General features: G+C 37.5%; 1 protein-coding gene across 2 annotated transcripts in view; it reads left to right on the top strand.

Moving 5' to 3' along the window:
* Positions 1-26,853, top strand: part of LOC127433836 (segment polarity protein dishevelled homolog DVL-2-like) — a 39,303-nt gene that overhangs the window by 422 nt on the left and 12,028 nt on the right. Inside the window, exons 2-12 of one of the 2 annotated variants that reach the window (XM_051686103.1) lie at positions 14,578-14,647; positions 17,349-17,503; positions 20,760-20,869; positions 21,691-21,820; positions 22,766-22,856; positions 24,221-24,290; positions 24,430-24,569; positions 24,647-24,723; positions 26,141-26,208; positions 26,335-26,460; positions 26,605-26,736. In XM_051686103.1, coding sequence (XP_051542063.1) covers positions 14,578-14,647; positions 17,349-17,503; positions 20,760-20,869; positions 21,691-21,820; positions 22,766-22,856; positions 24,221-24,290; positions 24,430-24,569; positions 24,647-24,723; positions 26,141-26,208; positions 26,335-26,460; positions 26,605-26,736 — 1,169 coding nt within the window. Of the gene's footprint in view, positions 1-14,577; positions 14,648-17,348; positions 17,504-20,759; positions 20,870-21,690; positions 21,821-22,765; positions 22,857-24,220; positions 24,291-24,429; positions 24,570-24,646; positions 24,724-26,140; positions 26,227-26,334; positions 26,461-26,604; positions 26,737-26,853 lie in introns of both variants that reach the window. The other variant, XM_051686093.1, reaches the window with a different exon arrangement.

The raw sequence follows: 26,853 nt of genomic DNA, 5'->3' as shown, positions 1-26,853 counted from the left end.
GGGAACGCGCATCCTTCACGGGAAACTTTCTGAATGGCTTTCCACAGCCTTACAAATAGTACTGTGGTGGCACCATGGTACAGTAATGATAATACCATGGTACTTTGATACATACTCTGGTACTGAGCCATTACTATATTCTTGTATCCATGGCATTTGCATGGTACTCCAGGGTACTGCAAAGCATAGCATGGTATTACCATGGCACCATGCCCGGAAAACTATGGCATTACCTTCTTCGCTACTGAATTTTTATCATAATCACAGTACTCCAAAGAATACCACGGTACATGTCCAAAACACCATAGTATTACCATGGCAGCAACACACACACACACACAAAAACAACATGGCATCACCATCTACTGTATATATATGTGTGTATATATATATATATATATATATATATATATATATATATATATATATATATAAAAACTCCGTCCAAAAACATGGCATTTCCTTGGTACTTTTTGTTAGTGCATGGACAGACACACTGCACCAGTAGAATGGGTGCAGAGATTTCACTTGAAAGCAGTTTCTCTTACTGTCAACCTTTAACATTTAACATAAAGCTACTAATCAGTAAGGCCACTTTTCTAAGGAAAACAAAGCGTTTTCAAAGAGTGTAACTAAGATGTGCATGGCTAGAGTAGGAAAATCCCCCTGTATGTTTACTGAAATGAGCAGGCGGGTAGATTTAGGACTCTAGTTAATGTGATTGAGTGGAATGTGGCTTTAGAGCAGCTGTTGACTAAATCAACACACGCCAATGATGCTGCAAATGTTGCCATCAGTTTCCCCTCAAACTACAGGGACAACAGGAATGACGCTTGCAGTGTTTTGCAATATTTACCCCACAGTGGTAAAATGATAGAGACATCTATCTATGGTACAAAATAGATAGATGGTACAAAAACAACCACAGTGGTGTGTGATTCTCACAAAACCAAGAAAAAGTCCTGGTGATGTTGTACTTCAAAATCAAAAGAAAGTAAGAAACAAATGTGTAATTATACTTTGAATATCGCAAATGAAGCCATTAACATTTTTTATATTGTGACCTCGGGTGCACTTTATTTTACAGTATGTGTACTTTCAGGATACCTACAGTGTACTTACCCAAAAAAGTACAGGGTAATATTAGGTAACTACATTTACTAAATACGGGTTAAGGTTGGGTTTAGGTTTAGTACTGTAGTTGTTGTAATTATATATTCCGTAAATGTAGAACAGTACTGTAAAATAAAGTACTACCGTGACCTCTTTCGTGAAAGTTACGCACATTTAACCCCTTATTCTCATGACCACAATGTGAAAAAATATTTATTATTGAAATGGTAAAGTATTTATGCATCATAGTAGTACTTCCTTTGGTACTGCCTTTTATTTAAAAAAATATATTATAGTAAAATATAGTATTTGTACAATAGCATATATATATATATATATATATATATATATATATATATATATATATATATATATATATATATATATATATATTTATTTTTTTACTGTAATACAGAAAAATGACTTACTGGAATGAGAATCAATTAAATTCAATGCAATTTAATATATATATATATATATATATATATATATATATATATATACACACATGTTTTGGTATTGTTTCAGAGTTATGTATGACCTTGACATTTTCTTGTCAGTTACACATATTCAACCTGTATACTCATTACCGCAATATGAAAAAAGGATATTATTTAAATTGTAAAGTATTTAGACATAATGACATACTTGCTTGTTTTTATTATTGGGGGGGTACCTCCCTGGAATCTACGCCCCTTATGATACCTAATGCATTAACTAATGTAAACGAATGGAACCTAATTGTAAACTGTTACCAATTTTCAATTAAAATCATCTTTTTTTCTTTTTTCTTTTCTTATGTATATATTTATTTATTTGGGGTTAAGTATGACCAGGAGATTTTCTTGACAGTTACGCACATTTAATCCCTTTTTCTCATTACTGCAATGTGAAAAAATGATATTAAATAAATTGCAAAGTATTTATACATCATAGTAGTATTCCCTTGGGTACTGCCTTTTAATTTTTCCTGGTTGTAATAAAAGAAATTGTACAACAGCAGTATGGCCAGGACATTTTCTCAACAGGTTTCATGAAAATCACCCTGATACCATTGATCACTGATGGTATCAGATGCTTATATTTTCATATAGAAGTATTGTATTTTTTGACAATCACGTTCATACACCATCGTATTAAAGTGATGGGTTGTCCATAGTTTTCCCATGGTCTTTATTAATGGTAATGCCAAGGTACTTTTTATTGAGGGTTTAAGCGGGCATACACAAGCAACAGTCTTTGGTACAACATACATTGCAATAAATGCAGAATTTATTGCAGCAGTTTCTACACCATAAACTGTTTACACAATTAAGACAGGATACACAATAATGGCTAAACAACATTATGTCTTGCACACTAACAAATAGTCCCAAAGTATTACCAATTTTGGACATGTTTATTCAAGTACCTTGGAGTACCATGTAAATGTTACGGTGCGTGAATATGGACAGATCAGTCACTTTCAAAGAAGTTCCAAAACTACTATGGTACTGTTCTACCATGATTTTTGGACATGTATCTTGGTGGTACATACTCTAAATACAATGTTACATGAATTTCATTATAATTGTAGCTAGGTAACAAAGTACCATGGCATTGCCTTCTGATCCCATCACTGTACCATAGTACCACCACACTTCTTTTTGTAAGGGTATCATAGAATATATGAAATTACCATGGTATCACCATCTGAGACCATCAATACATGTTTGTAAGGGTCTTGTGTAGGAGCAGAAGCGGATATTAGGACATTTGAAACACAGTTTTTCCAAGCCAAACCTGTGAGATCCTGGGAGTCTTATTATATGTCCATTGTGTTTGTGGGTCTTGTGCCAAACTGGGCGTCTCCTCTCAGCAGCTGTGTGTCCTATATATGCCACTTCTCCCATAGACTGCTTATAGTAGATGCATGTGCTCTCTGTTCCTCACAGAGTAATCTGATTTAGCCATTTAAGCTCTGAATTCTTTCTGCTTTCTCCATTATTGTGACTGTAGCTGTAATGTGCAGAGTGCTGACGGTCATTAGTTAGCCATCTCACACGCTGTACGTACAGTACGTTGTTTCCTTCCAGTGTCTGACCTCTGTCTGACTTCATACCGCTCTCATTAAACGTCGCCTGAAGCCGTGTTTACCACGTACAGGATAACAGTCAGTTTTTAGGGGCTCAGTGACTCCACAGCAGCCTCGATATGTAAATAAAGAACATATGTTGAGTTGCATTGTTAATTTACTCCTGCGTGCTACATTTACATCATGGTCCGTTTTCTGTTGTAAAGTTGTGATTGGACAAAGACTGTTACTCAAGGCTGGACCGTTAAGTTGTTTTACACAATATGATATTCATTAGTTTATTGGTTAAGCTTATGCACCTTTGTTTTCGTAAGTGCTTGTTAGATTGAACCCTGAATTATTTCTTGATGTTAGTGAGTGGCGGATTTAGGGATGTGAATCGTGAGAAATTTAATGATTAAAGTTCTGATTTCCATATGTCTTAATGGTTCCATTAATGATTCTTTAAGTTGGCTACTTTAGAAAAAGAAATATTTGGACATAAGGAATGCAGTTCCTAGTGGATTTGCTGTCCCCAGCAGCCTGTTACCAGTTTTTTACAGATTGTTGCAAATGGTGTTTATGCAGGCTTTTTAAAAAAATAAGATATTTGATTAATTTATACATTATAATAAAATACCAGTAATTACAACAAAAATCTTCAAGTACACATTGTCATATCAACATCCATCCCATAGACTAATAACTCTGATTTAAGTCTCACAAGCCTAAAGTACACATACAGTGACAGTTCTTAATTCATTTCAAGTGACATGATGAAATGAAGGACTTGCGGTGCTGCAAGTTTTTGATTCACTAGAAAGAATCGGCTGATGTTAAAGTCATTAATTTGTGAGGAAGTAATGTATGTTTAGCTGTGTAGATTCAAAAGAATCGACTCGGAGTCATTCGTTTGGGAATTGGATTGGTCTGGTCATGCTATATGTTTCACACTGCAGAGGCACTGTAGATTCAAAAGAGCCAACTCATAAGAGTCATTCGTTTGGGAATTGGATTGGTCTGGTCAAGCTGTATGTTTCGTGCTACATATTCGCTGTGGATCCAAAGAGCCAACTCATAAGAGTCGTTTGTTTGGGAATTGGACTACACTGGTCATGCTATATGTTTCACACTGCAGAGGCACTGTAGATTCAAAAGAGCCAACTCATAAGAGTCATTCATTTGGGAATCTGACTACGCTGGTCACTGTGTGTTTCACTCTGTAGATTCAAAAGAACCGACTCATGAAGTCATTCATTTGGGAATCAGACTACACTGGTTGTTCTGTGTGTTTTGTGCAGCTGGTTCAGTAGCACTGTTGCAGTGCTGCTGAATGGTAGCGTAGGAATTGCTGTTTTTAGCACAGTGTTGCATCTGCATCGACGAAACAATACACGTTCGAGAACCGTTATTGAACCATTCAGTTCCAGTATTTAAAAAAAATTACAAAAATTATCAGTTTTCAACCCTTCACATGTTAGTTTTATATAGCAATCATCTGATATGGGTTTTCTAATGGCCAGTGCTGAGACTGATATCTAAAGAGCAGGGTGGCCAATTATGCTGATATAATACAAGATAATGATGGAAAATAAGATGTACTACACAAAATTGCTGAATTTAAATAAGCATTTTTTTTACCCAATAGTTACTCATTCCATTAAAAAATAATGAAAAATTTAAAATGTTTACTAACCATTGATAAAGCTGTCGGTAGATGTTGGAATGAATATTTGGTGAAATGACTGTCTGTTAATAGGCCAATCAGTCATAGTCATCATATGTATTAGGGCTGGGTGATACGGCCAAAAATATTATCACAATAATTTTTTCATATCGTTCGATATCAGTATTTATCACAATATACATTTCATACCATTAATGGGGAAGGAAATGCATTCCACCTGTTTGTTAGACCTCAAGAATGAATTAAACATAACTTTGTTTAAAAGTAAACTCCAGAGGGTAAGCTACCTTTAAAGTATAGGATTTTATCCTACATGAGGTGTGTGGCCTCTTTTCGATTAAATTTCGCCAATTTCATTATCTTTAGTGGACGTTTGACTCCACTGAATGACTTTCTTGTGACGCTCCACAGTCCAGCTCAGTAGGTGGTGTTAATGCACCATAAGCTGGATTGCCAAGAAGAAGAAGAAAAACCTTATTGCCTGTGACAGCACTATGGAGCATGAAAAATGTTTATGTAAATACTAAAACGGCAATGGTGTTAATGTCAGCGTTGTTGTTGTATTACATTGTCAGTTCTGTTTTGTTCGGTACAAGGCTAAGTGCCTCAAAAAAAAAAAAAAAAAGAAAAAAGGGATCTTTCAAATATTTGACTGCATGATTGCATTGTTTAGCAACTAGGCCTATACCTTTCTCTGAAGCAAACTGCATCAGCCTGGCATCTTGTAAACACAACTTTTGTTCCCATCAGACTGATAAAACCGATGCACCTGGACTCCCGGAAATGAAAGTAAAGTCAGCCAGTCAGATTTGCTGTTTTGGAAAGCTCTTGCCGTTTTTGTGTGCAATATGTATCAGACGGTCAGTTAATGAAATTTGGGCGTGCGGTCTGAAGCTAGGGCTGCTCGATTATGGCAAGAATCATAATCGTGATTATTGAACACGATTGCTCATTGACTCTGGAAACATCATGCATTTATTGAACTTAAAAAAAACAGTGGATTTCCTTGAACTTGAAATGTAAACTGTGCTGGGTAGAGGAGGAGGCTGTTGTCATATGGTAATTATTTTATGTCACGTATGGTAGTGAAATAAACAAAAGCCTCCATCGCCAACATTTACAGTAGGGGTGCTCACACTTCTATGGAGTGAGATCTACTTTTTCATCATGTTAATGCAGCATGATCTACCATGTATAATAAATGCTATACATTATCACAATACCAACATTTCTGTAGTCTGTTGTGAAATTTGAATATTCTCAAGGCCATTTTATACCCTAAAATTAATTTTAGTGTCATAATGCAATTTATGTTTTCTGAAGAAGCTCAGCAAATGCGATCCGAGGTAAAGAGAGTTCGATTTAAAATATTTAAAAGTTTTAAAATGTTCAAAAGCTTGTTTTCTGAAAGTGAACTCAGCATTGGAAAAATAGTTCCGATAGTTTATAGTCTTGAATAAAGTGTAGAACATTCTGAGAATGTCATTCTACAGAACAGGGTAAGGCTAATTTAAGTTTGTGTTATTTTGAATGGTGTGGAAAAGTAACTTTAATAAATAAACGGATGGCTACCGCGATTAATCGCAAAGCGTGGCCATTCGCCGATGACAGGTGCATGAGATATATTAGTGTTGGCACTCCTGGAAGTGTCCTGACGCAGATGTGTTTGCAGCATCGGATCTATGAAGGTATGCCGTTAAGATCAATCCATAACAGTGCGAGTAATGCTTCACGTACAATAAATTGGCTTTCAGGGATGTATACTGTCGTCATGATTAACACAGGCTAACGATTGGGGTAAATTCTGTCATGTGACACTATATTTTTGCGTTAATGCAAATTGTCTCGACAAAAAGTGTTTCCAAACCAGTTTTTCTAGACATTTGATGTATCGACATACAGAGTTTATGCGCTAGAGTTAAACGGAAAAATGTTATGTCGACACTTATATAATAATTTGCGTTTCCATCAGCTAAATCGGTAAACGTTTTGATTTATCCTGTTTATCCTGATCCACCGATCCTAATGGAAATTTAAAAGAAGCCCAAATCTTTCTGCTGAATGGGGTCAATATCAAGATACATGAACTTTCGGATGCAACATGTCAATTTCTTGTGTGATCATGTTGGCTGCATCACTTAAAGGTGCTATGTTACGTCCATTGGGATACTCAAAGAAACAGACCTATGTTTAAAAAGCTCTCTTGTCGAATTGCTTTATTTGACTGTCCACAGATGTGTAGAAAAACGAAAGGACCATAGACAGCTAGCTGCACACATGACGTGTTTAGGCCTACATGCTGTTAACTGGGATAAAAAGAAATAGGGCATAGTCTGTCATCACTCTCTCTCTTCTCTCTCTATCTCACTCTCTCTTTCAGACACCTTATTGAGATCAGCACTCTGTGGTGTGCCCTAACCAAGCCTGTTACATTTATTACATTTGTCCCATAAGACACCCAGCACATTGCAAAAAGAGCTAAACATGGTAGTATATTTACTTCCTTCCCAGACCCACAGTAGTTTAAGTTAATTCAGAATTAACTTACCAAGTCAACGTGTTTTTCAGCATTTGCGTCCTGCATAGTTATGCTAATAAAAACAGCATCACGTGTGCCCTTAAATGAGACAAACACTGATTTCTTTGAAAATTGTTACTTGGCTCCATGGATCGTACTGTTGTAGCTCCCAGTGGGGTCTTTAACCTTAGTTGCCTTGATAATTTCCATATGTGCTGGTCGCTCTCAAAAATGTGAGTAATTTATTGTTTGGCGAAGAAAGCTTGTTACGAGGAAAAATCATGAGCCAAGTTCCAAGGCCTGCCATACATTGTTGTATTATTTAATTAGGGATGCATCAGCTGTACTGAAGGCAAAAATGTTGTTGTAGTTTGTCATTTTGTCAACACAAAAACTAAATGAACCCCATTTACTGTCTTAATTCATGATACTGGGCTTATTGTGATCGGTTCATCTGTGTACGGTGAAATTGGACCGGAATCACCAACAAGTGACATGACAGACCACTAAGGTTCAGAATCTGCAAGGACTTGTCTATACAATATTTCAATATTTGGGTCAGAAATCAGAATCCAATAATATAGTGATCTTTGTGTTTAGTTTATTGTGATTCAAAACTGAAATAGTGCCCACTTTTTCCATTTCCGGAAGTATTTTTTCAATTCATTTTTAAAATTTTTTAATTGGGATTTCATAAAATCCTTCATAAAAAACAAAACAAAACATGAAACAAATCAACTAGCTGCGAGGTGAATCAAAACATTACAAACTTTGATTTGAAGCAAAGACATATTTGAAAATCGGACGAAAAGACTAAGCTTCAGAATTGTATACTTTATGTCTAGCATGAAGGAATGAACTACAATCCCATGAAGCATTGTGAATGGCAAAAAATAATTGATTTAAAATTATTGATTATAAGTACAGAAACAGTAGATTTACAGTACAGTACAGTAGATGGCTAAATGTTCAGATATAGCAAAAACATAAGTAGTTTGAAGTTTTTGTCTCTATTTCATCATTCACAGTGCGTCATGAGAGTGGGCGGTCGCTGCAGAGCTCTTTTGGCCCACTTTGTTGGCTGCGATTCTCTGATTGGTGGATCTTTCTCTGTAGGATCATAGGTTGTGTAGTTCTTCACTTGGAATTCTGCTATTAATTAAACCCAATTTTTTACAAAAATTAAAAAGTTGAAATGACACAGACTGATGGTTTCAACAGGAGTACTTGCCATGAATTAACAACTTAGGAGCTCTCTGTATGTCTGTCTTAAAAGGTTTATAAGTTATGGCTAATAATCTACTCCCATGAAGAAAATAAACTGAGTTTTTACTTCCAGAAACAGACTGTTGTTGCACTCTATATGCCTCAGATGGTCCATGAATAGTCCATGGGTATGCTGTCTGAGGCTGGAACTAGTTCCTCAAGTTTCCTAAAGCAATGAACACAAGTTCATATTGTATTCTCTCATTAACAGTAAAATTCTTCAGAAACCAGACGGTGGCTTTTGTAAGATGCATTCGCAGGCAGTTTTTGTTGTATAAGTTTGTTTGTTTTGAGCATAAAGCACCTTTCCAAGTGTGTGCTTGAGTACATGAGTGATTCTTTATCTTAAGTCTCATGCAGGCAGAGACAGGCCTCAGGACTCTACTACCGTGAGAGAAAGAGGGATGGAGAGATAGTTACTTCATTCTCTCCATCTTCTCTAGCCTAAATAAAGAGCTCAGAGTCAGAAAAGTCTTCATGTGAAAATATTATACATTTGCTAAGGGTTTCTTTCTTTGGAAAGAGTGTCTGGCTTAAAATTCCTGTCTATTGTTTCCAGTGTATTGTACCGTTTAGTATCCAAAGAGTAGCAATTCTGAAAACAGTACATCTACAGTACGACTATTGACATGAAAGTCTAAAATATTTTCTTTAAACATTGCTTGCCAGTATTACAGCTGTCCTGCTAGACTATTTAACTATTTATATGATTTATGCAGTATGCACACATATTGCATGACTTGCTACACTAAACAAAAAAAAAAAAAATATATATATATATATATATATATATATATATATATATATATATATTTTAGCCTGTTTTTAAGATTTATGCATTTCAATTTCTTTGCTATTAACATTTTTATTGATTCTTATGTGAAATATGGAATAAACAAAACGTACACACAGAATCAACTTAACTCCCATTATTTCCCCCTCCCCAACCCCACCTTGTCCCTCAACAAATATCCCTGTGGTCAAAGCCTAAATTACACCATGCACACATATAAACAAACAAATAAAATATTTGAGAAAATAAAAAATATAAAAATCAACAAACAAAAAGAAAAGAAAGAATTCCACAAAGAATAGAATTTACAATTACCACCACAATTCTGTTTCTCTCCACATGGTCCAGTGAGCCCAAATACCTGTTCCATTTCTTACCATACATGTCTAATCTACCAAGCTGTTTATATTACATCTGTTTTTCAAATGCCACCACCCTGCCCAATTCGGTGAACCATTCTTGAAATGAGGGAGCGCCAGCTGACTTCCATCCTCAAAGAATTATCTGTCTCCCAATCATTACACTAGTTTACCCAGCTTTTTATATATTTGTCACCTACTTTAATGTCCACCCCATCACCCAATATACAGTTGAAGTCAGAAGTTTACGTAAACCTTAGAATGATGTATCTCTCCATCCCTCTTTCGAAAAATTCCCTGTCTTAGGTCAGTTAGGATCACCATTTTAAGAATGTGAAATGTCAGAATTATAGTAGAGAGAATGCTTTATTTCAGCTTTTAATGGGCTTTTAACATCACTTTCCCAGTGGGTTAGAAGTTTACATACACTTTGTTAGTATTTGGTAGCATTGCATTTAAATTGTTTAACTTGGGTCAAACGGTTTTGGTAGCCTTCCACAAGCTTCTCACAATAAGTTGCTGGAATTTTGGCCCATTCCTCTAGACAGAACTGGTGTAACTGAGTGAGGTTGTAGGCCTCCTTGCTCGCTCATGCTTTTTCAGTTCTGCCCACAAATTTCCTATCAGATTGAGGTGAAGGCTTTGTGATGACCACTCCAATACCTTGACTTTGTTGTCCTTAAGCCATTTTGAAACAACTTGGAGGTACGCTTGGGGCCATTTGGAAGACCCATTTGCGACCGAGCTTTAACTTTCTGGTTGATGTCTTGAGATGTTGCTTCAATATATCCACATAATTTTCCTTCCTCATGATGCCATATATTTTGTGAAGTGCACCAGTCCCTCCTGCAGCAAACACCCCCACAGCATGATGCTGCCACCCACATGCTTCACGGTTGGGATTGTGTTCTTCAGCTTGCAAGCCTTACCCTTTTTCCTCCAAACATAACGATGGTCATAATGGCCAAACAATTAAGTGTTTTGTTTCATCAGATCAGAGGACATTAAAAAAGTAAGATCTTTGTCCCCATGTGCAATTGCAAACTGTATTCTGGCTTTTTATGGTGGTTTTGGAGCATTGACTTCTTCCTTGCTGAGCAGCCTTTCAGGTTATGTCGATATAGGACTCGTTTTACTGTGGATATAGATACTCGTCTACCTGTTTCCTCCAGCACCTTCACAAGGTCCTTTGCTGTTGTTCTGGGATTAATTTGCACTTTTCGCACCAAACTACATTCATCTCTAGAAGATAGAAGATTTACCGTAGGGCAGTGGCAGCTCAGCGGTTAAGGCTCTGGGTTACTGATCAGAAGGTCGGGGGTTCAAGCCCCAGCACTGCCAAGATGCCACTGTTGGGCCCTTGAGCAAGGCCCTTAACCCTATCTGCTCCAGGGGCGCCGTATCATGGCTGACCCTGCACTCTGACCCCAGCCTAGCTGGGATATGTGAAAAAGAAGAATTTCACCGTGTATGTGCAAATGTATAATGTGTGATAAATAAAGAAAATTATAATTATAATAATTATAGAATGCGTCTCCTTCCTGAGCGGTATTATGTGTGGTCCCATGGTGTTTATACTTGCATACTGCTGTTTGTACAGATGAACGTGGTACCTTCAGGCATTTGGAAATTGCTCCCAAGGATGAACCAGACTTGTGGAGGTCCACTTTTTTTTTTTTCAGTGGTCTTGGCTGATTTCTTTCCCATGATGTCAAGTAAAGAGGCACTGAATTTGAAGGTAGGCCTTAAAACACATCCACATGTACACCACCAATTGACTCCAATTAGCCAATTAGCCTATCAGAAGCTAATTGGCTAATTGCCTAAAGGGTTGACATCATTTTCTGGAATTTTCCAAGCTGCTTAAAGGCACAGTTAGCTAAGTGTATGTAAACTTCTGACCCACTGGAATTGTGATATAGTCAATTAAAAATGTAAACAATTGTTGGAAAAATTACTTGTGTCATGCACAAAGTAGATGTCCTAAACGACTTGCCAAAACTATAGTTTGCTAATATGAAATCTGTGGAGTGGTTAACATTTTTTAATGACTTCAACCTAAGTGTATGTAAACCTCTGACTTCAACTGTACATAGGGAAAAATGTAATTTGAGATTCTAAAACCTCACAGATAAATTCTGGACTCTTAACCAGAATTCTTGAATCATAGTGCAGAACCACAGAGCATGGGCTATGTCTCCATCCTCCAACTGACATTGCCAGCAGGTAGGTATGTCTTTTAAACCAAGCCTTAACAATCTAGAGGGAGTCCAGTAGAAACGATGCAAAATCTTAAATTTGGGTTTTTATCTTTTTTAAGAATGAGACTGATCAGGGCTTGCATCATGGTTGGCTTTAGTTCACCTTTCTTTAATGACTCTGTGTAAACTTCTAACATTATATGGATCAGTTCTGTGACATACTGTAAGATCTAAAAATATTATACGGCAAAACCATCTGGCCTCAGTGCCTTACCTGTTGGCAAGGCTTTTACCTCAACAAGTTCTTCCAAAGTAATATCAGAGTCAAGAAAGTATTTTTGATCATTCGTCAATTTAGGAATTTCTAATGTCTCTACTAAGTTACTAATATCGTTATTGGTAGACATGAACATGGAACTATAAAGATCTAAATAGAATTCTTTAAAGGCTTTATTAATATCTGTGGCAGAAGTAAATATATTGCCTCCAGAAGACTTCACTGAAGGAAAAAAACTGTCTCTGTTTTATGTATCTGGCAAGAAGTCTTCCTGCCTTGTCCCCAGACTCAAAATATGTCTGTCTTGCCCTGAATAAGCAAAACTCTAACTTCTGTGTCAAAATAGCATTGTACCTATACTTTAGCTGAGTCATCTCTTTAAGACCATCGGATGACATTCGGCAATCATTTCTTACACTCCCTGAATCCGTCCTGTTTCGTTTGTGTAGCTCTAGCAAAGTCTGGAAAAAACATGATGTTATGGTCCTCCCTGCACAACTTGCTTTTATTCCTCGCCGCTCGTAGAACAAAGTCTCTGTCTCTGTCCTCAAGAATCTTGCCAGGATAGATTGGGGTCTGTCACCTGCCCCGGGAAGCTGACTGAAAACTCTGTGGGCGTGCTTAATTTCAAGCTGATGACCCACAGTGTCGATCAAATTCTGAATAAGCCCATCTCCAAACCTCACCATAACTTGATCTTCCTTTCCCTCGGGAATTCCAAAGAAAACACATTATTACATGTGCTCCGAATTTCCAAATCCTCTAGTTTTTCCCACACCCATTCCACATCGGCTTTGGTGGATGGCAGGTTAGCTTGCAACTCTGTTTCAGCAGAGTTGAAAGCAGAGTTGGAGTCCAGAGACTCCACTCGCTTCTCAACCTCATCCATTCTTGTGATCAAGGTGGAAAGTTTCACCTCCATAGATGTGATTGCCTGACGTATTCCCGCGAGGCCCTCCATGTCGGTCAAGATTTTTGTTAGTGCTGCATAAATGTTCGAGATTGCCCAACCTACGTCGTGAGGCTCACTGTCATTATCAGCTGGACCCCTGCCATCTTGATCCTGCGAGGCGTCTGCCGTGTGAGAATGTATGTGCTTTTTAATGTCCCCACAGGCTGACAATTTAAAATTTTTTGACATCCTGCACTCCCAGCACAGTTTAACATACAAAACTATTACGGTTCTCACCTGTTAATATTGCTTAAAAGGGAATTAACAAAGGATAATAAGCAAAGTTAAGCGGAGCTCACTTTCAAGCAGTCAGCCCTCACATAGCGTCACGTGACTCCCCATCTGCATTTCAAAAATAAAAAAATGTTCTCTCCCATTTTCTTCCCAATTTGGAATGCCCAATTCCCAATGCGCTGTAAATCTTCGTGGTAGCGTAGTGACTCGCCTCAATCCGGATGGCGGAGGACGAATCTCATTTGCCTCCGCATCTGAGACCGTCAATCCGCGCATCTTATCACATGGCTTGTTGAGCGCATTACCGTGGAGACGTAGCACGTGTGGAGGCTTCACGCTATTCTCTGTGGCATCCACGCACAACTCCCCACATACCCCACCGAGAGCGAGAACCACATTATAGCGACCACGAGTAGGTTAACCCACGTGACTCTACCCTTCCTAGCAACCGGGTCAATTTGGTTGCTTAGGAGACCTGGCTGGAGTCACTCAGCACGCCCTGGATTCAAACTCACGACTCCAGAGGTGGTGGTCAGCGTCAATACTCGCTGAGCTACCCAGGCTCCCCACATTTCAATTTCTTAACAAAATTCCATTAAATTTAATTGAATAGTCTTTAACAAAATGTAATTTTTTTTATGAAATGGAGTTTCGTTATGAAATTAAAATGTGTAATTATTTAAAATAGGCTAAATATTTTTTTAAACGGAACATTTGCCATAATGTGCGGTAACCAGTGCACAGTGCCTGGATTATTTTGTCCCACAGTTTCACTTTCCGTTTATAGTTTAATAAATGAACTCGAAGCAAAACAAGAATTTTCCTTTTTAATTAATTATTTATCGGATCACCAAATGTGATTTTTATACAACTGGATTTAAAGTGCAAAATAACGCCTTAAATTCAGAGATAATAACTGGATGACACTTTCTGAATTATGCATGTAACCGTTTGTTATACAGAATAATCTTATACAGTGCGTACTGTGCAGTATGCAGTACATTAGGATTCCATTCCGAACATAGCCTGTCTTATCTGGGTCCTTGTCAGTTCAGTCTGTCATCCAGCTGGGTATCTATGGCAGTTATCTACATGTTAACTCTGTGTTTGGTGTGTTTTTGCAGAGTGGTGAAAGAAGAGATATCAGACGACTCGGCAAAGCTCCCCTGCTTTAATGGAAGAGTGGTGTCATGGGTAGGGGACATGCTTACTATTTTATTTCCTGTTACTGAACTGATATATCATGTATTAGTAGAAGATACCACTAATAAACATTTTCTTATGTCTTCCAACTAAACCCATATCTTCACACATTTTACACCAGCGTCGAAAAAATAAACAATCGCAGAGCACCTAATGAGAGTAAAAATTTTATTTTGTTAGTAAATAAAAACAATTGACATGTAAACTGCTATGCTGAGAAGAGTAGTCTGTCTCTCTGCCAAGTTTTTCTTTTATTTCTGTAAAAAAAAGGGGAGTAAAAAAAAATCAAGTGGTGAGACATTCCTGGCGTAAAGCCACCTGAGTGCACAATTGAGTACAATTGTGACGCGACGAGGAAAGACATTGAAATAATTTAAGCTATATTATTAAACAGTGCTCTGGAATACTGTATTCTGATTGGTCTATAGCGCCATCTGACAGTCTGATATTTCTAAGTAACAACAGCACATCCGGGGATTAAGACATATCAGACCGCTCATTCGGGTATTGTGCATCAACTTCCCTGCTTCTTGGATCACTCTGTGATTTCTACAAGTAAGCTAATAAAATAATTGGAACTTAAATCAATGTATCATGTTCATTTATTTATTTATTTATTTATTTATTTGGCAAGCAGTCTTGTAATAGTTTGGATAATGAGGAATCAGACAGTCATTTTCACAAAATAAACACCAACAGAATTTCAGCTGTTCAGCAATTTATTTCTTCTCACATAATTACATAATTTCAACGCAAATCAATATTTTATGTCCATTTATTTATTTATTTGGTTAGTAGCTGTGTAATAAGCAGGATAATGTACAGTAAGCTATTTGTCATTGCCAAATAAAAAATCCTTCAGGATGAAACAAGACCTGATTATGTCCTGATTACCCTGTTGCGGTTTATTTTGTGATGACAACCAGCTGACTGTGCATTATCCCTTACATAATTATCAAAGAACAAACAACAAAATTACACATTTTCATGAAATAATAAAAAATACCCAGTATCATGACCTCTCTGATAACACATGCACATCACCCAGACGTCTATTTAAAGTGTGTTTACATCTTATTTTGGTTGTTTGCTCATCAGCAATATGTCTAAAAGAAGTTTCACCTCGGATGTCAGTAAGACCTTCAGCAGATGTCTTTGAGATGTTTATGATTTAGAATGTTTGTAAATCTGATCATTTTAAGATGTTTATCAGATGTTAATAAGAATGCAATGCTTTCCAGATGAAATGCTCTTAAAGGGATAGTTCACCCAAAAATGAAAATGCTCTCATTATTTACTCACCCTCATGTCATCCCAGATGTGTATGATTTTTTTTCTTCGGCAGAACACATGAACATGGCAATGCGATTATAACACGTGCACTGACCGCTGCTGAGTGTAAGCGATGCTTTATAGTTAAAAAATACTTAAATATCGATTTTATTCACACCAAAAGCAATGAAAAGCTTTAGAACACATTGATTTAACCGCTGGAGTCGTATGGATGACGTTTATGTTGAGTGTCTGTGCTTTTTGGAGCTTTTAATGTCGGATCAACATCCACTTGCATTTTAAGGACCTACTGAGCTGAGATATTTTTCTATTTTTCTTTAAATGTGTACTGCTGAAGAAAGAAAGTCATACACACCTGAGATGTCGTGAGGGTGAGAAAATGAGAGAATTTTCATCTTTGAGTGAACTATCCCTTTAAATAGACATCTCAGAGGTGAACGTGCGCAGTCTGGGCTGTAAATAGCTATGCACTAATGTATTGACCAACCATCGATATTGGCCAATAAAAACAATTATCTGCACAATTGGACATGTCGATTGTTTAAAAAAGAGCCTATGATCAGGGCCAATTTTTGTAAGACAAAAGGAAAAAGTTATTTACATTTCTTGTGAATTAATTAATTGTCAGTGATTTGAAACAAAGTAACATAATACTGTAAAAGCAGAACCCCCAAACTATCAGTATCGGCAGATGTTGTTCTAATTAAGCTGATATCGGTAGTGGCACAAAAATGTGTAAGAAATATTTATGCAACAAAGAAAATTTTTGCCATACATTGCCGCATATTTGTTGTTGAATTTTCATATGCAAATGAGCTTTATGGTGATCAGTTTGTTTTTTCTGTTGTCAGAGGTACCATAACTGTATGCCTGTAGTGTAGTTATTTGCCAATGATTTGCCAAAGAGCTGTTTGCCAGTAGTGGCAAATGGTCTATTGTCGCCAAAGGTTTGCTGCAGGTTCTGTTTGCGAAGAGCTTCAAATAGTTCTGTGTGCTTAAAATTTTCCACAATTGCATGTTTAATACACAATTTTTGCAAGGGACTTCCCCTGAAGTTTGGACCTGATGTACGTACGAATGCACTCGACACAATAACACGACAAAAATCTTTCTACCATCTAATATAGAAACCACCACAAAAAAATGTAACCTCAACATGATCTGTCCAAAACATCTTATTTTTAACCTTTTATTGAAATGACACTTGATATATCCCAAAGCGCAGTGCTGTCACCCAGGTGTCACACCTTCATTGTGCTCTTTATGATGTTGACATGGTTTGAATGAGTCAAGGGGTGGAGGTCCAGGTCGAATGTTTCTAGTCTTTCTTAATCTCCTTTTTCTCATAGCCTCTCTTCAGTGTCTCCCATTCCAACTCATTCTTCCCCATCTTTTCTAGTTGGTGTCTTCAGAAAGCATTGCAGTAGAAGTGGCAGCACCTCCAGCCCCGGTTGCAGAAGTCCGACCAGAACCCTCGCCCCCTCCGCCTCCTCTTCCTCCTCCACCTGCAGAGCGGCCGGGCGGCATCGGAGACTCGAGACCCCCTTCCTTTCAGTGAGACGCACACAAACACCTTTGCGATACCGTCACAAAACCAATAAGTACTTAATTATAGTACTAAATAAGTACTAGTAACATTCCTAACTTTATTAATTTATTGTTCACCCACCATAACACAGTATTCTAATCTTGTGTGACAAATCATAAATCAGATTTCTTCCATATTATTTAGTTTTTGTCTTCACCAGCTGTGACAAGACACTGGAAGATCATACATATGTGTTATTCCATGTTAAATCAACCACATTTCAGACACTTTAGATTTTGATTTTTATTTTGTTAATACTTTGTTAGTAAATAAAAACAATTGACATGTAAACTGCTATGCTAAGAAGCGTAGTCTGTCTCTCTGAAAGACAAATGTAAATGACGATAAAAGCCAAAATATTAAATGCCATAGATCAGTATTTAGTAATCCATTATTTTCTATATGGTGTCAAAATGACGTATGATTTTCATATGGATTTCCATTTCTACAGTAAGTTTTTTCTTGCTTTCAATTTTTTTAAACAACATGCTTTTTCGAAATCGTCATAGGCTGTTTATCTGATTCACGTGAAATTTGGTTTGTATCATCTAGAGATGCTCTTGACAAAAGAGAAGCTCTTATCTTGTTCTCGAGACAAAACAGTTGTTTTTTGTGTGTGAATAAATAAAGGTACATTTCTAGTTTCAACATTATTTGTACTTTAGATTTTTGATTTGTTTGACAAGAAAAACTTGCTCAATACCTTGTGACTTTTGAAAATGGGTCAAATTTAACAATTAACACATGGAGCCACACTGAGAGCCCCATATCTCTGGGATTTATCCATATAGGATACAAAAATGACAGTTTGTTTAGAACCAGAATCTAAAAGATATCTTTAATACTTCTGGAGATGTAGGCACTCCAACGTTGGAAAAACGTTTTTTTTTTTTCCCCATTTTTAAACACTATTGGCATGTAATGCAACAAAGGGTGCTGAAGTCAACTGATTTTAGTAATACTAGAGATGAGCCGTGGTGGTCGACTAATCTACTAGCCATCCAAAAAATGACTAGTCAATAAGTGGGGTTGACTTACATTAAACATTAATATTTTTAGTGGAAGACGCAAGTCTCAAATTAATAGACAGACACAACTTCTTGGAGAGCGTTTTTGCGTGATTATAGCGTGCTGTGCTTAAAAGTGAAAAATCAGTCAGCACAGTAAAACCTTCTGCAAGAAGTTTCGTCTCATTAATGCTCTAAGTTTAGTCCCATTTATGCACCGCTGCTTTTTCAGCCATCAAAGCGGCGAAGCTTGTCATTCTGTGTTCAGCATGCACAAAAGCGGTTTTGTGCCGCTCTGTATTGGAGCCTTTCTTATTTCGTACATTTCTTACTTTGATAGTTTTGTGCAATAAGATCTGATCGGGGTCACGTGAACATAACAGAACCCAATTATACATTATTTTCATTAACACTGACTAGTGGACTAGTCGTTCAAACAAACAACCGACTAGTCGATTATGAAAGTTTGTACTTTTGCACATCCCTTGATTGCGCAAGTTTCGTCATCAGCACAGTCCTCGTGCCGCCCAGTTATTCTCGACATGTGGACAGTTCTCGTTTGTGCACGTTGTCTAAAAAGCAGCATCACAAAGCAGTCGTAGTGCACATGCAACGAATGGTTCGTATTCGCTTGCGTCAAAAAAGTAAAGTGTATATACACACCGATCAGCCACAACATTAAAACCACCTGCCTAATATTGTGTCGGCCCCCCTTGTGCCACCAAAACAGCGCCAACCCGCATCTCAGAATAGCATTCTGAGATGATATTCTTCTCACCACAATTGTACAGAGTGGTTATCTGAGTTACTGTAGACTTTGTCAGTTCGAACCAGTCAGGCCATTCTCCGTTGACCTCTCTCATCAACAAGGTGTTTCCATCCGCAGAACTGCCGCTCACTGGATGTTTTTTGTTTTTGGCACCATTCGGAGTAAATTCTAGAGACTGTTGTGTGTGAAAATCCCAAGAGATCAGCAGTTACAGAAATACTCAAACCAGCCCATCTGGCGGTGTTTGTATATATATGTATATCGGGTCTACTTTTTTTTTGTGCGTTCTGGATCGGATTGCACCTGGTCGACCGCGTTGCCTTTCAAAGTATAGTCTTCTGACCACGAGCAAATACAAACACGTTCGATGCATGCACACTACGACTGCTTTGTAATACTTTTTTAGTACAGTCAACGGCAGGCTCATGCCCGACCATGTGCACAGACGAAATTAAATAATGACGCTGACACCTTTCGAAGGCTATTTTTTTGGGTCTGTTGTTTTGTAAATTGTAATTTTGACCCCTCCTCCCTCTACAAAATAATAGATTACTCTGTAAATATTGATCCATGGCATTTCATATTTTGGCTTTTGTCATCATTTATGTTTATCTTTCATAAACATAAAAATAATCAAATAAAATTTTGACCTGGTGACCTCTGGTTGTGTTGACACGGAGTGACCCATATGAGTTTAAAAATGATAAATGCAGTTTGGTCAAACATGCCAGTTTCCTCAAATCCGCTAAATGAATACTATTTTCCAGCAAGCTTTATTGCTTATTTTTATCAACAGTACACAAAATTAGCATAAACTAAATTGTACAGCCAACATTCACAATTGCAACTTAATTTTGACTGTTACCAGTTAGTTTCTCTTGTAAATCTATTCATTTTGTTGGTCACATCATGCTGGGTAGTTCCTCCCACAGTGAAATCTCAAGGGTCCAGAATCCTGCTCAGCCATTATATTAAACATCAGATACATTCTGATTGGCTGTGATTTGTTGATTTGCACAGCTTTTTTTACTGAGGACAAACCTGGTTGGAATACTGTAACTGGTGTTTTGAAAACCTGTAAAAAAAAGTGTCAAGTTTCAGCTCTTTTGAAGATGCTGATGGCATAATTCCATCATGCACTAGAATGTGGAACTGACATAGTGTGCCAGGGTTAAAGTATCATACATGCTATTTAGTTTTTCAAAAACATGACATTGAGAGTGTTAGATTATAAAATATTATATATATATGTTGAACCAGTGAACATAGCCTGTTACTTACACTATGTGGAAGAGGAGTGGTTTAGGGTTGCTCTGCTTTTTCTATCATGGTTTGTATTGCAAGCCTTCAGAGAAATTGGGACAAAACATGTCCACTTAATCTCCCTCTCTCTCTCTCTCTCCCTCTCTCTCTCTCTCTCTTTCTTTTTTCTTTTCATTCTCTAAGTCCTAATGTGGCCAGTAGTGTGGAGACTCTGGACGAGACAACAGAAACCGAATCGGTTCTGTCATTCAGGAGAGAGAGACCCAGACGCAGAGAGAGCTTGGAGCAGCACGGTCAGAACACTGTTTGTGCTCTACTCGGATATGTGCATATGATACATTTCATATTATTCATTTCGTATTATACGTACAGTACTGTGCAAAAGTTTTAGTCACTTGTGAAAAATGTTGCATAGTGAGGATGTCTTCAAAAATAATGACATAAATAGTTTTCATTTATCACTTAATGTCGTACAAAGTCCAGTAAACATAAATGCTAAATCAATATTCAGTGTGACCACCTTTGCCTTTAAAACGGCACCAATTTTCCTAGGTACACCTGGACACAGTTTTTCTTGGTTGTTGGCAGATAGGATGTTCCAAGCTTCTTGAAGAATTCATCACAGTTATTCTATCTATTTAGTCTGTCTCAATTGCTTCTGTCTCTTTATGTAATCTCAGACTGACACGATGTTCAGTGGGGGGCTCTGTGGGGATCATGACATCTGTTGCAGGGCTCCCTGTTCTTCTATTCTAATCATTTCTATTTGAAAAAGTAATGTTTGGGAGTCTAACATTTATATTTCCTATTGACACACTAAATCTGAAGATATAAATAACCATCTTAAGACAAATGCTTTTGTGAAGACTTTTGCACAGTACTGTATATTACAGCAATGTAGTGTACTATTGTGGTATTTCAAAATTGGTTTATACAGCATCGTAAATTTTTTTTTAAGCAGTACGCCGGCATTTCATTCTAATCATAGCCAGTGAGATCTGATGAGCTGCGATTTCACTCAAGATAATCCGCTAATAATATTATAAAGTAATCTAGTCATTGGTGATTTGTTGTCTTGGAATGAATGTGATTAATTGTTTCATTGGTTCTGCAGGGGCACGTGTGAATGGTCAGACACGGTTAGAACGCCACCTGGCAGGTTATGAAAGCTCCTCTACCATGATGAGCAGTGAACTGGACACCACCAGCTTCTGTGACTCAGATGATGATGACACCATGAGCAGGTACACGATGCTGAATAGATGGAGCTCAGGTATGTGATCGGCAAAGGACAAAAAAGCAGGAAAATGTATCGAGCAAAAACTGCGGTACAGCGAATAACCCTAAACTACAGCCTTTGTCAGTGCATTATGCAGATTGTTTTAAAACGCATAATTTTTCGGTTTAGTAATCATACATTTCGCGATTTCAAAATAAGTTCAATCCATAATGCTGTCTTGATGCATATCATACCAATGTCTCGGAGGTCAAAGTCTGCAGGTTTCAAAGCATTTTGAATGGTTTTCATCTAGCAGGTGCTGCTTTCACATCTGTCCTTAACAAAAAGATGCCATGTAATGCCGTTTTTCCCCATTTATGTGAAAACGATGATGAATAAAGCTAAATATAACATGTTCTTAGGAGTGCCAACCCATCTACATTTTGTGGCTGTTATCATTTCTGGATTGTGCGTCTTAAATTCAGAGTTTTTACAGAGTGTGTAAAACGCATTTAAAACGTATCATGTCCATAACATAAGTTAATTTCCCATTCTAAATGAGGAAAAAACTTGTCTAGACTTAACATTTTTTTAATGTCAGGACTCTATCTGCAGGGGTTTATGATTATACATACAGTATAAATGGTTTGCTATATTGCCAATGAGTGCTTTACATATGAAGTAAAATTTCAAATTTTTATCCGTAATGCTCAACAATAGCGATTAATTAATCAAAATATTGGATTAATTAAAATAAACCTGAGCCTCCGTCTCACCCATTCTCAACTCTGTTTGTGCATGACGCAGCAGTGGCGCCATACCATCCAAGGGAAGGTTGAATGACACTTGTTTGGGGGAAACATTCTTATCGAGAATACACAGGACAGGGCTTTCCCGATGAGATATTAACACACAACTCACCCTTTTTGCTCCTTTTTACTCTCTCATGTTCACTCTTTCTCTTTCTCAGGTTTAGTTGTTCTACAGAACAGAGTACGGCCTCCAGATTGTTGAAGAGACACCGCAGACGCAGGAAACAGCGCCCTCCCAGACTAGAACGGGTACTGCAACATTTCCTCAAAGAAGTGTGATTATTATATACAGTTATTTTGTACATTACCATGACCTGGGTCCTTGTGCCTACAGCCAAATCATAGCTGTGCTGATATTTAGTACAACAGCACAACAGCGAGTGTGATATTGCATAAAGCGTCTTCTCAGGTCTCCGCGTGACTAATTTGTCACCCCTTTGATTTGCACATCTAATGTATCACCCCTTAAACATATTCTTTTGAGCTTTTCTGCTTTTAATGTCAGTAAGCAAAATTATTTTTTTAAGATGTGTTTAGTAAAGTGTTATCAAGAAGTCTTTTAGAATTTGTATCGTCTGATATAGATTACATTTTTCTCTATGAATTTTTTTTTTGGTTGGTTTGTTGGATTGGTATACTTTTATTAGTGTTTACTTTTTAAAAGTCTTTTTTTTTCTTCTTCATAGATTTTCACATTGTTCTTGCCATGGAAGTAGTCTTTGTTGCTGATATGGCATTAAACAATAAAATACAGTACATTTTAATTTGTCACCCCCAACTCTGATTATGTTGAGTTGCAATACCATGATGACGGTTGGAAACTTAAAATAGACGTATAAATTAAAGGAATAGTTTACCCAAAAAATGAAAATTCTTTCATCATTTACTCACTCTAATGCCATCCCAGATGTGTATGACTTTGTTTCTTCTCCTGAACACCTACACTCTGTAGGTCAAAACAATGCAAGTGAATGGTGACCAGAACTTTGAAGGTCCAAAATGGACATAAAGGCAGCATAAAAGTAATCCATACGACTCCAGTGGTTAAATCCATGTCTTCTGAAATGATATGATAGCTGTGGGTGAGAAACAGATCAATATTGAAGTCTTTTTTTTTTAACTGTAAATCTACTTTCACTTCCACATTCTGGTGTGGAAATAACTTTCACTTTCACATTCAGCCACCTACTGGACGAGGTTAGTCAAAGGTGGAGATTGATAGTAAAAAATGACTTAAATATTGTTCTGTTTCTCACCCACACCTATCATATTGCTTCTGAAGACATTGATTAAACCACTGGAGTCATGTGGATTAATTTAATGCCTCCTGTATGTCATTTTTGGACATTCAAAGTTCTGGCCACCATTCACTTGCATTGTATGGACCAACAGAGCTGAAATATTCTTCTAAAAATCTTCATTTGTGTTCTGCTGAAGAAAGGCATACACATCTGGGATGGCATGTGGGTGAATAAATGATGAGAGAATTTTCATTTTTGGGTGAACTATCCCTTTAACTGTAAAATATGGGGAGTGAGTGATGAAGATTTGTGAGAGTGACTGAAATTTGATATAGTAAATCCATTTTTAACACAAGTCTCTTGTGATTTTAGGCATCATCATTCAGCAGTGTGACTGATTCCACAATGTCCCTCAACATCATCACTGTCACACTCAACATGGGTGAGATCTGTGTTTTTGAAATGCTTTCATTTCCTAATTTCTAAATTCCTACGTTTTATCCAATACTTTTCATAATGCAGTAACAAATGCACTCTATCTGATGTAATTATGTCGCTTTCTCTCTCTCTGTGCGTAATAGAGAAGTATAATTTCTTGGGCATCAGTATTGTGGGTCAGAGTAATGAGCGGGGTGACGGAGGCATCTACATCGGCTCTATTATGAAGGGTGGAGCTGTGGCTGCAGATGGGAGAATAGAGCCTGGAGACATGCTACTGCAGGTCAGGACTCTCCCTACATGCATCTGTTCATTCAGATGTTTGGTACTGGTGATTATTAATACTCTCTCTTTGTGCAGGTGAATGATATAAACTTTGAGAACATGAGTAATGATGATGCTGTGAAGGTTCTGAGAGACATTGTACACAAACCTGGGTGCGTCTTCCATACTTTGCTCACAAACAAGTAGAAAGTACATTTATTAGTGCTTTGTGCTAAAATGTTAATATGTTGGATTAAATGCAATTTAAAGGGATAGTTCACCCAAAAATGAAAATTCTCTTATCATTTACTCAACCTCATGCCATCCCAGATGTGAATGACTTTCTTTCTTCTGTAGAACACAAAGATTTTTTGAAAAATATTTCAGCTCTGTAGGTCCATAAAATGCAAGTGAATGGGTGCCGAAATTTTGATGACCCAAAAAACTCATAAAGGCATCATAAAAGTAGCCTAATCCATAGGACTCCAGTGTTGTAATCCATATCATCAGAAGTGAAATGATAGGCGTGGGCGAGAAACAGATCAATATTTAAGTCCTTTTTTTTGCTTGAAATTCTTCTCCCTGCCAAGTAGGGGGCGATATGCATGAAGAATGTAAATCACCAAAAACACAGAAAGAAGAATTTGAAAGTGAAAGTTAAAATGGAGATTGACTGATCAGGGAGGAGAATTTATAGTAAAAAAATGACTTAAATATTGATCTGTTTCTCACCCACACCTATCATATCGCCTCTGAAGACATTGATTTAACCACTGTAGTCTTATGGATTACTTTAATGTTGACTTTTTGGAGCTTAAAAATTTTGGCACCCATTCACTTGCATTGACCTACAGAACTGAGATAATCTTCCAAAAATCTTGTGTTCTGCAGAAAAAAGAAAGTCATACACATCTGGGATGGCATGAGGGTGACTTAGATGATGAGAGAATTTTCATTTTTTGGTGAAACATCCGTTTAAGCTCTGTCGACAGTATCCGTGACACACTGCCGATTACCACAAAGTAGTTTTGATTTGACCTTTGCATTAAAAAATAAATTTAAAAAAAAGTTTACAACGAGCGGAATTGCAAAAAAGCACTGTTTCCCAATATGCCCCCTGTCTGATGTTGATCAAACAAACACATAGATACCCGCCCCCAAATCACGCCAGTGGTTGAGTCAATGTTGTTGGGTCTGGCTGGATGGGACGCTCAAAAGAAACAGCTATTTTTATTGTGCCACAGAGGCAGTGTTTACAGTTTTGTCTTTGCTAAAAAGTAAACCCGATTACTTTTGCTTAATATATGCAAGGAAGCCACAATGGGAAATTGTTTACATGCAGCAAACTCCACCCACAAGATTTGGGAACTTATCACCAGAAGCTCATCCACCTAGAAAAGTAGTCTCACCCCAAAAGTACCATTAGGACAAATTTACAGCTCAAATACTAATGTCGACAGAGCTTCTAAGAGCTTCTAGTCTTTTAAGATTTAAGTTAACATTGTAAATGAGTAGAGCTATTTGTAGAGTCCCTGTTGGAAATGGGTTAAATGTTAGTTTCAGCATTGCCTTGTGTGTTTGTGTTTGCAGACCCATCATTCTGACAGTGGCAAAGTGTTGGGACCCGTCACCCCAAGGATACTTCACACTGCCCCGCAGTCAGTCTTCATTTTACTGTACTAAAACATGCACACACATCAGCAGATGATTAATATAAGTATTAACTGAGATGTAAAAGAACATGTCTTGACTTAAACCCTTGTCCTCGTCATTGTGACTTCCAGATGAGCCGATTCGACCCATTGACCCTGCAGTGTGGGTGAGTCACTCTGTGGCCATGAGTGGTGGAGCGTACCCTCCCTACCCACCCAGCACCATCACATCCAGCTCATCTGTAACAGAGACAGAGAGTAAGTCTCTTTTCTTTTTTTAACTATCCTTTTCACTCCCCAGTTCCTTTGACCTTTCCTTGCATTATATTGTGAGAGGTTTACAAAACAATCTGCTCTGAAATATGACCCCTTTAATCTGTTCTTTTCATTTCCTCTCTGTAGGATTTGATGAGTTCTCGCTCTCCCTGCGCTCTGACATGGCATCGGTTGCTAAAGCCATGGCCTCTCCTGACTCTGGTCTGGAAGTCAGAGACAGAATGTGGCTGAAGATCACCATCCCCAATGCATTCCTGGGTGAGTATGAGAGAGAGGGAGATTTGATGGGTGTGAATGTCATGAATAATAATAATAAGAAGAAACTAGAGCAGTAAAGAGCAAAAAAAAAAAAAAAGTAAAGAACAGGTGCTCATG

This window comes from Myxocyprinus asiaticus, chromosome 4 (assembly GCF_019703515.2).
Source record: "Myxocyprinus asiaticus isolate MX2 ecotype Aquarium Trade chromosome 4, UBuf_Myxa_2, whole genome shotgun sequence".
NCBI classification, from domain to species: Eukaryota; Metazoa; Chordata; class Actinopteri; order Cypriniformes; family Catostomidae; genus Myxocyprinus; species Myxocyprinus asiaticus.
This window is presented reverse-complemented; position numbering and strand designations above follow the sequence as displayed.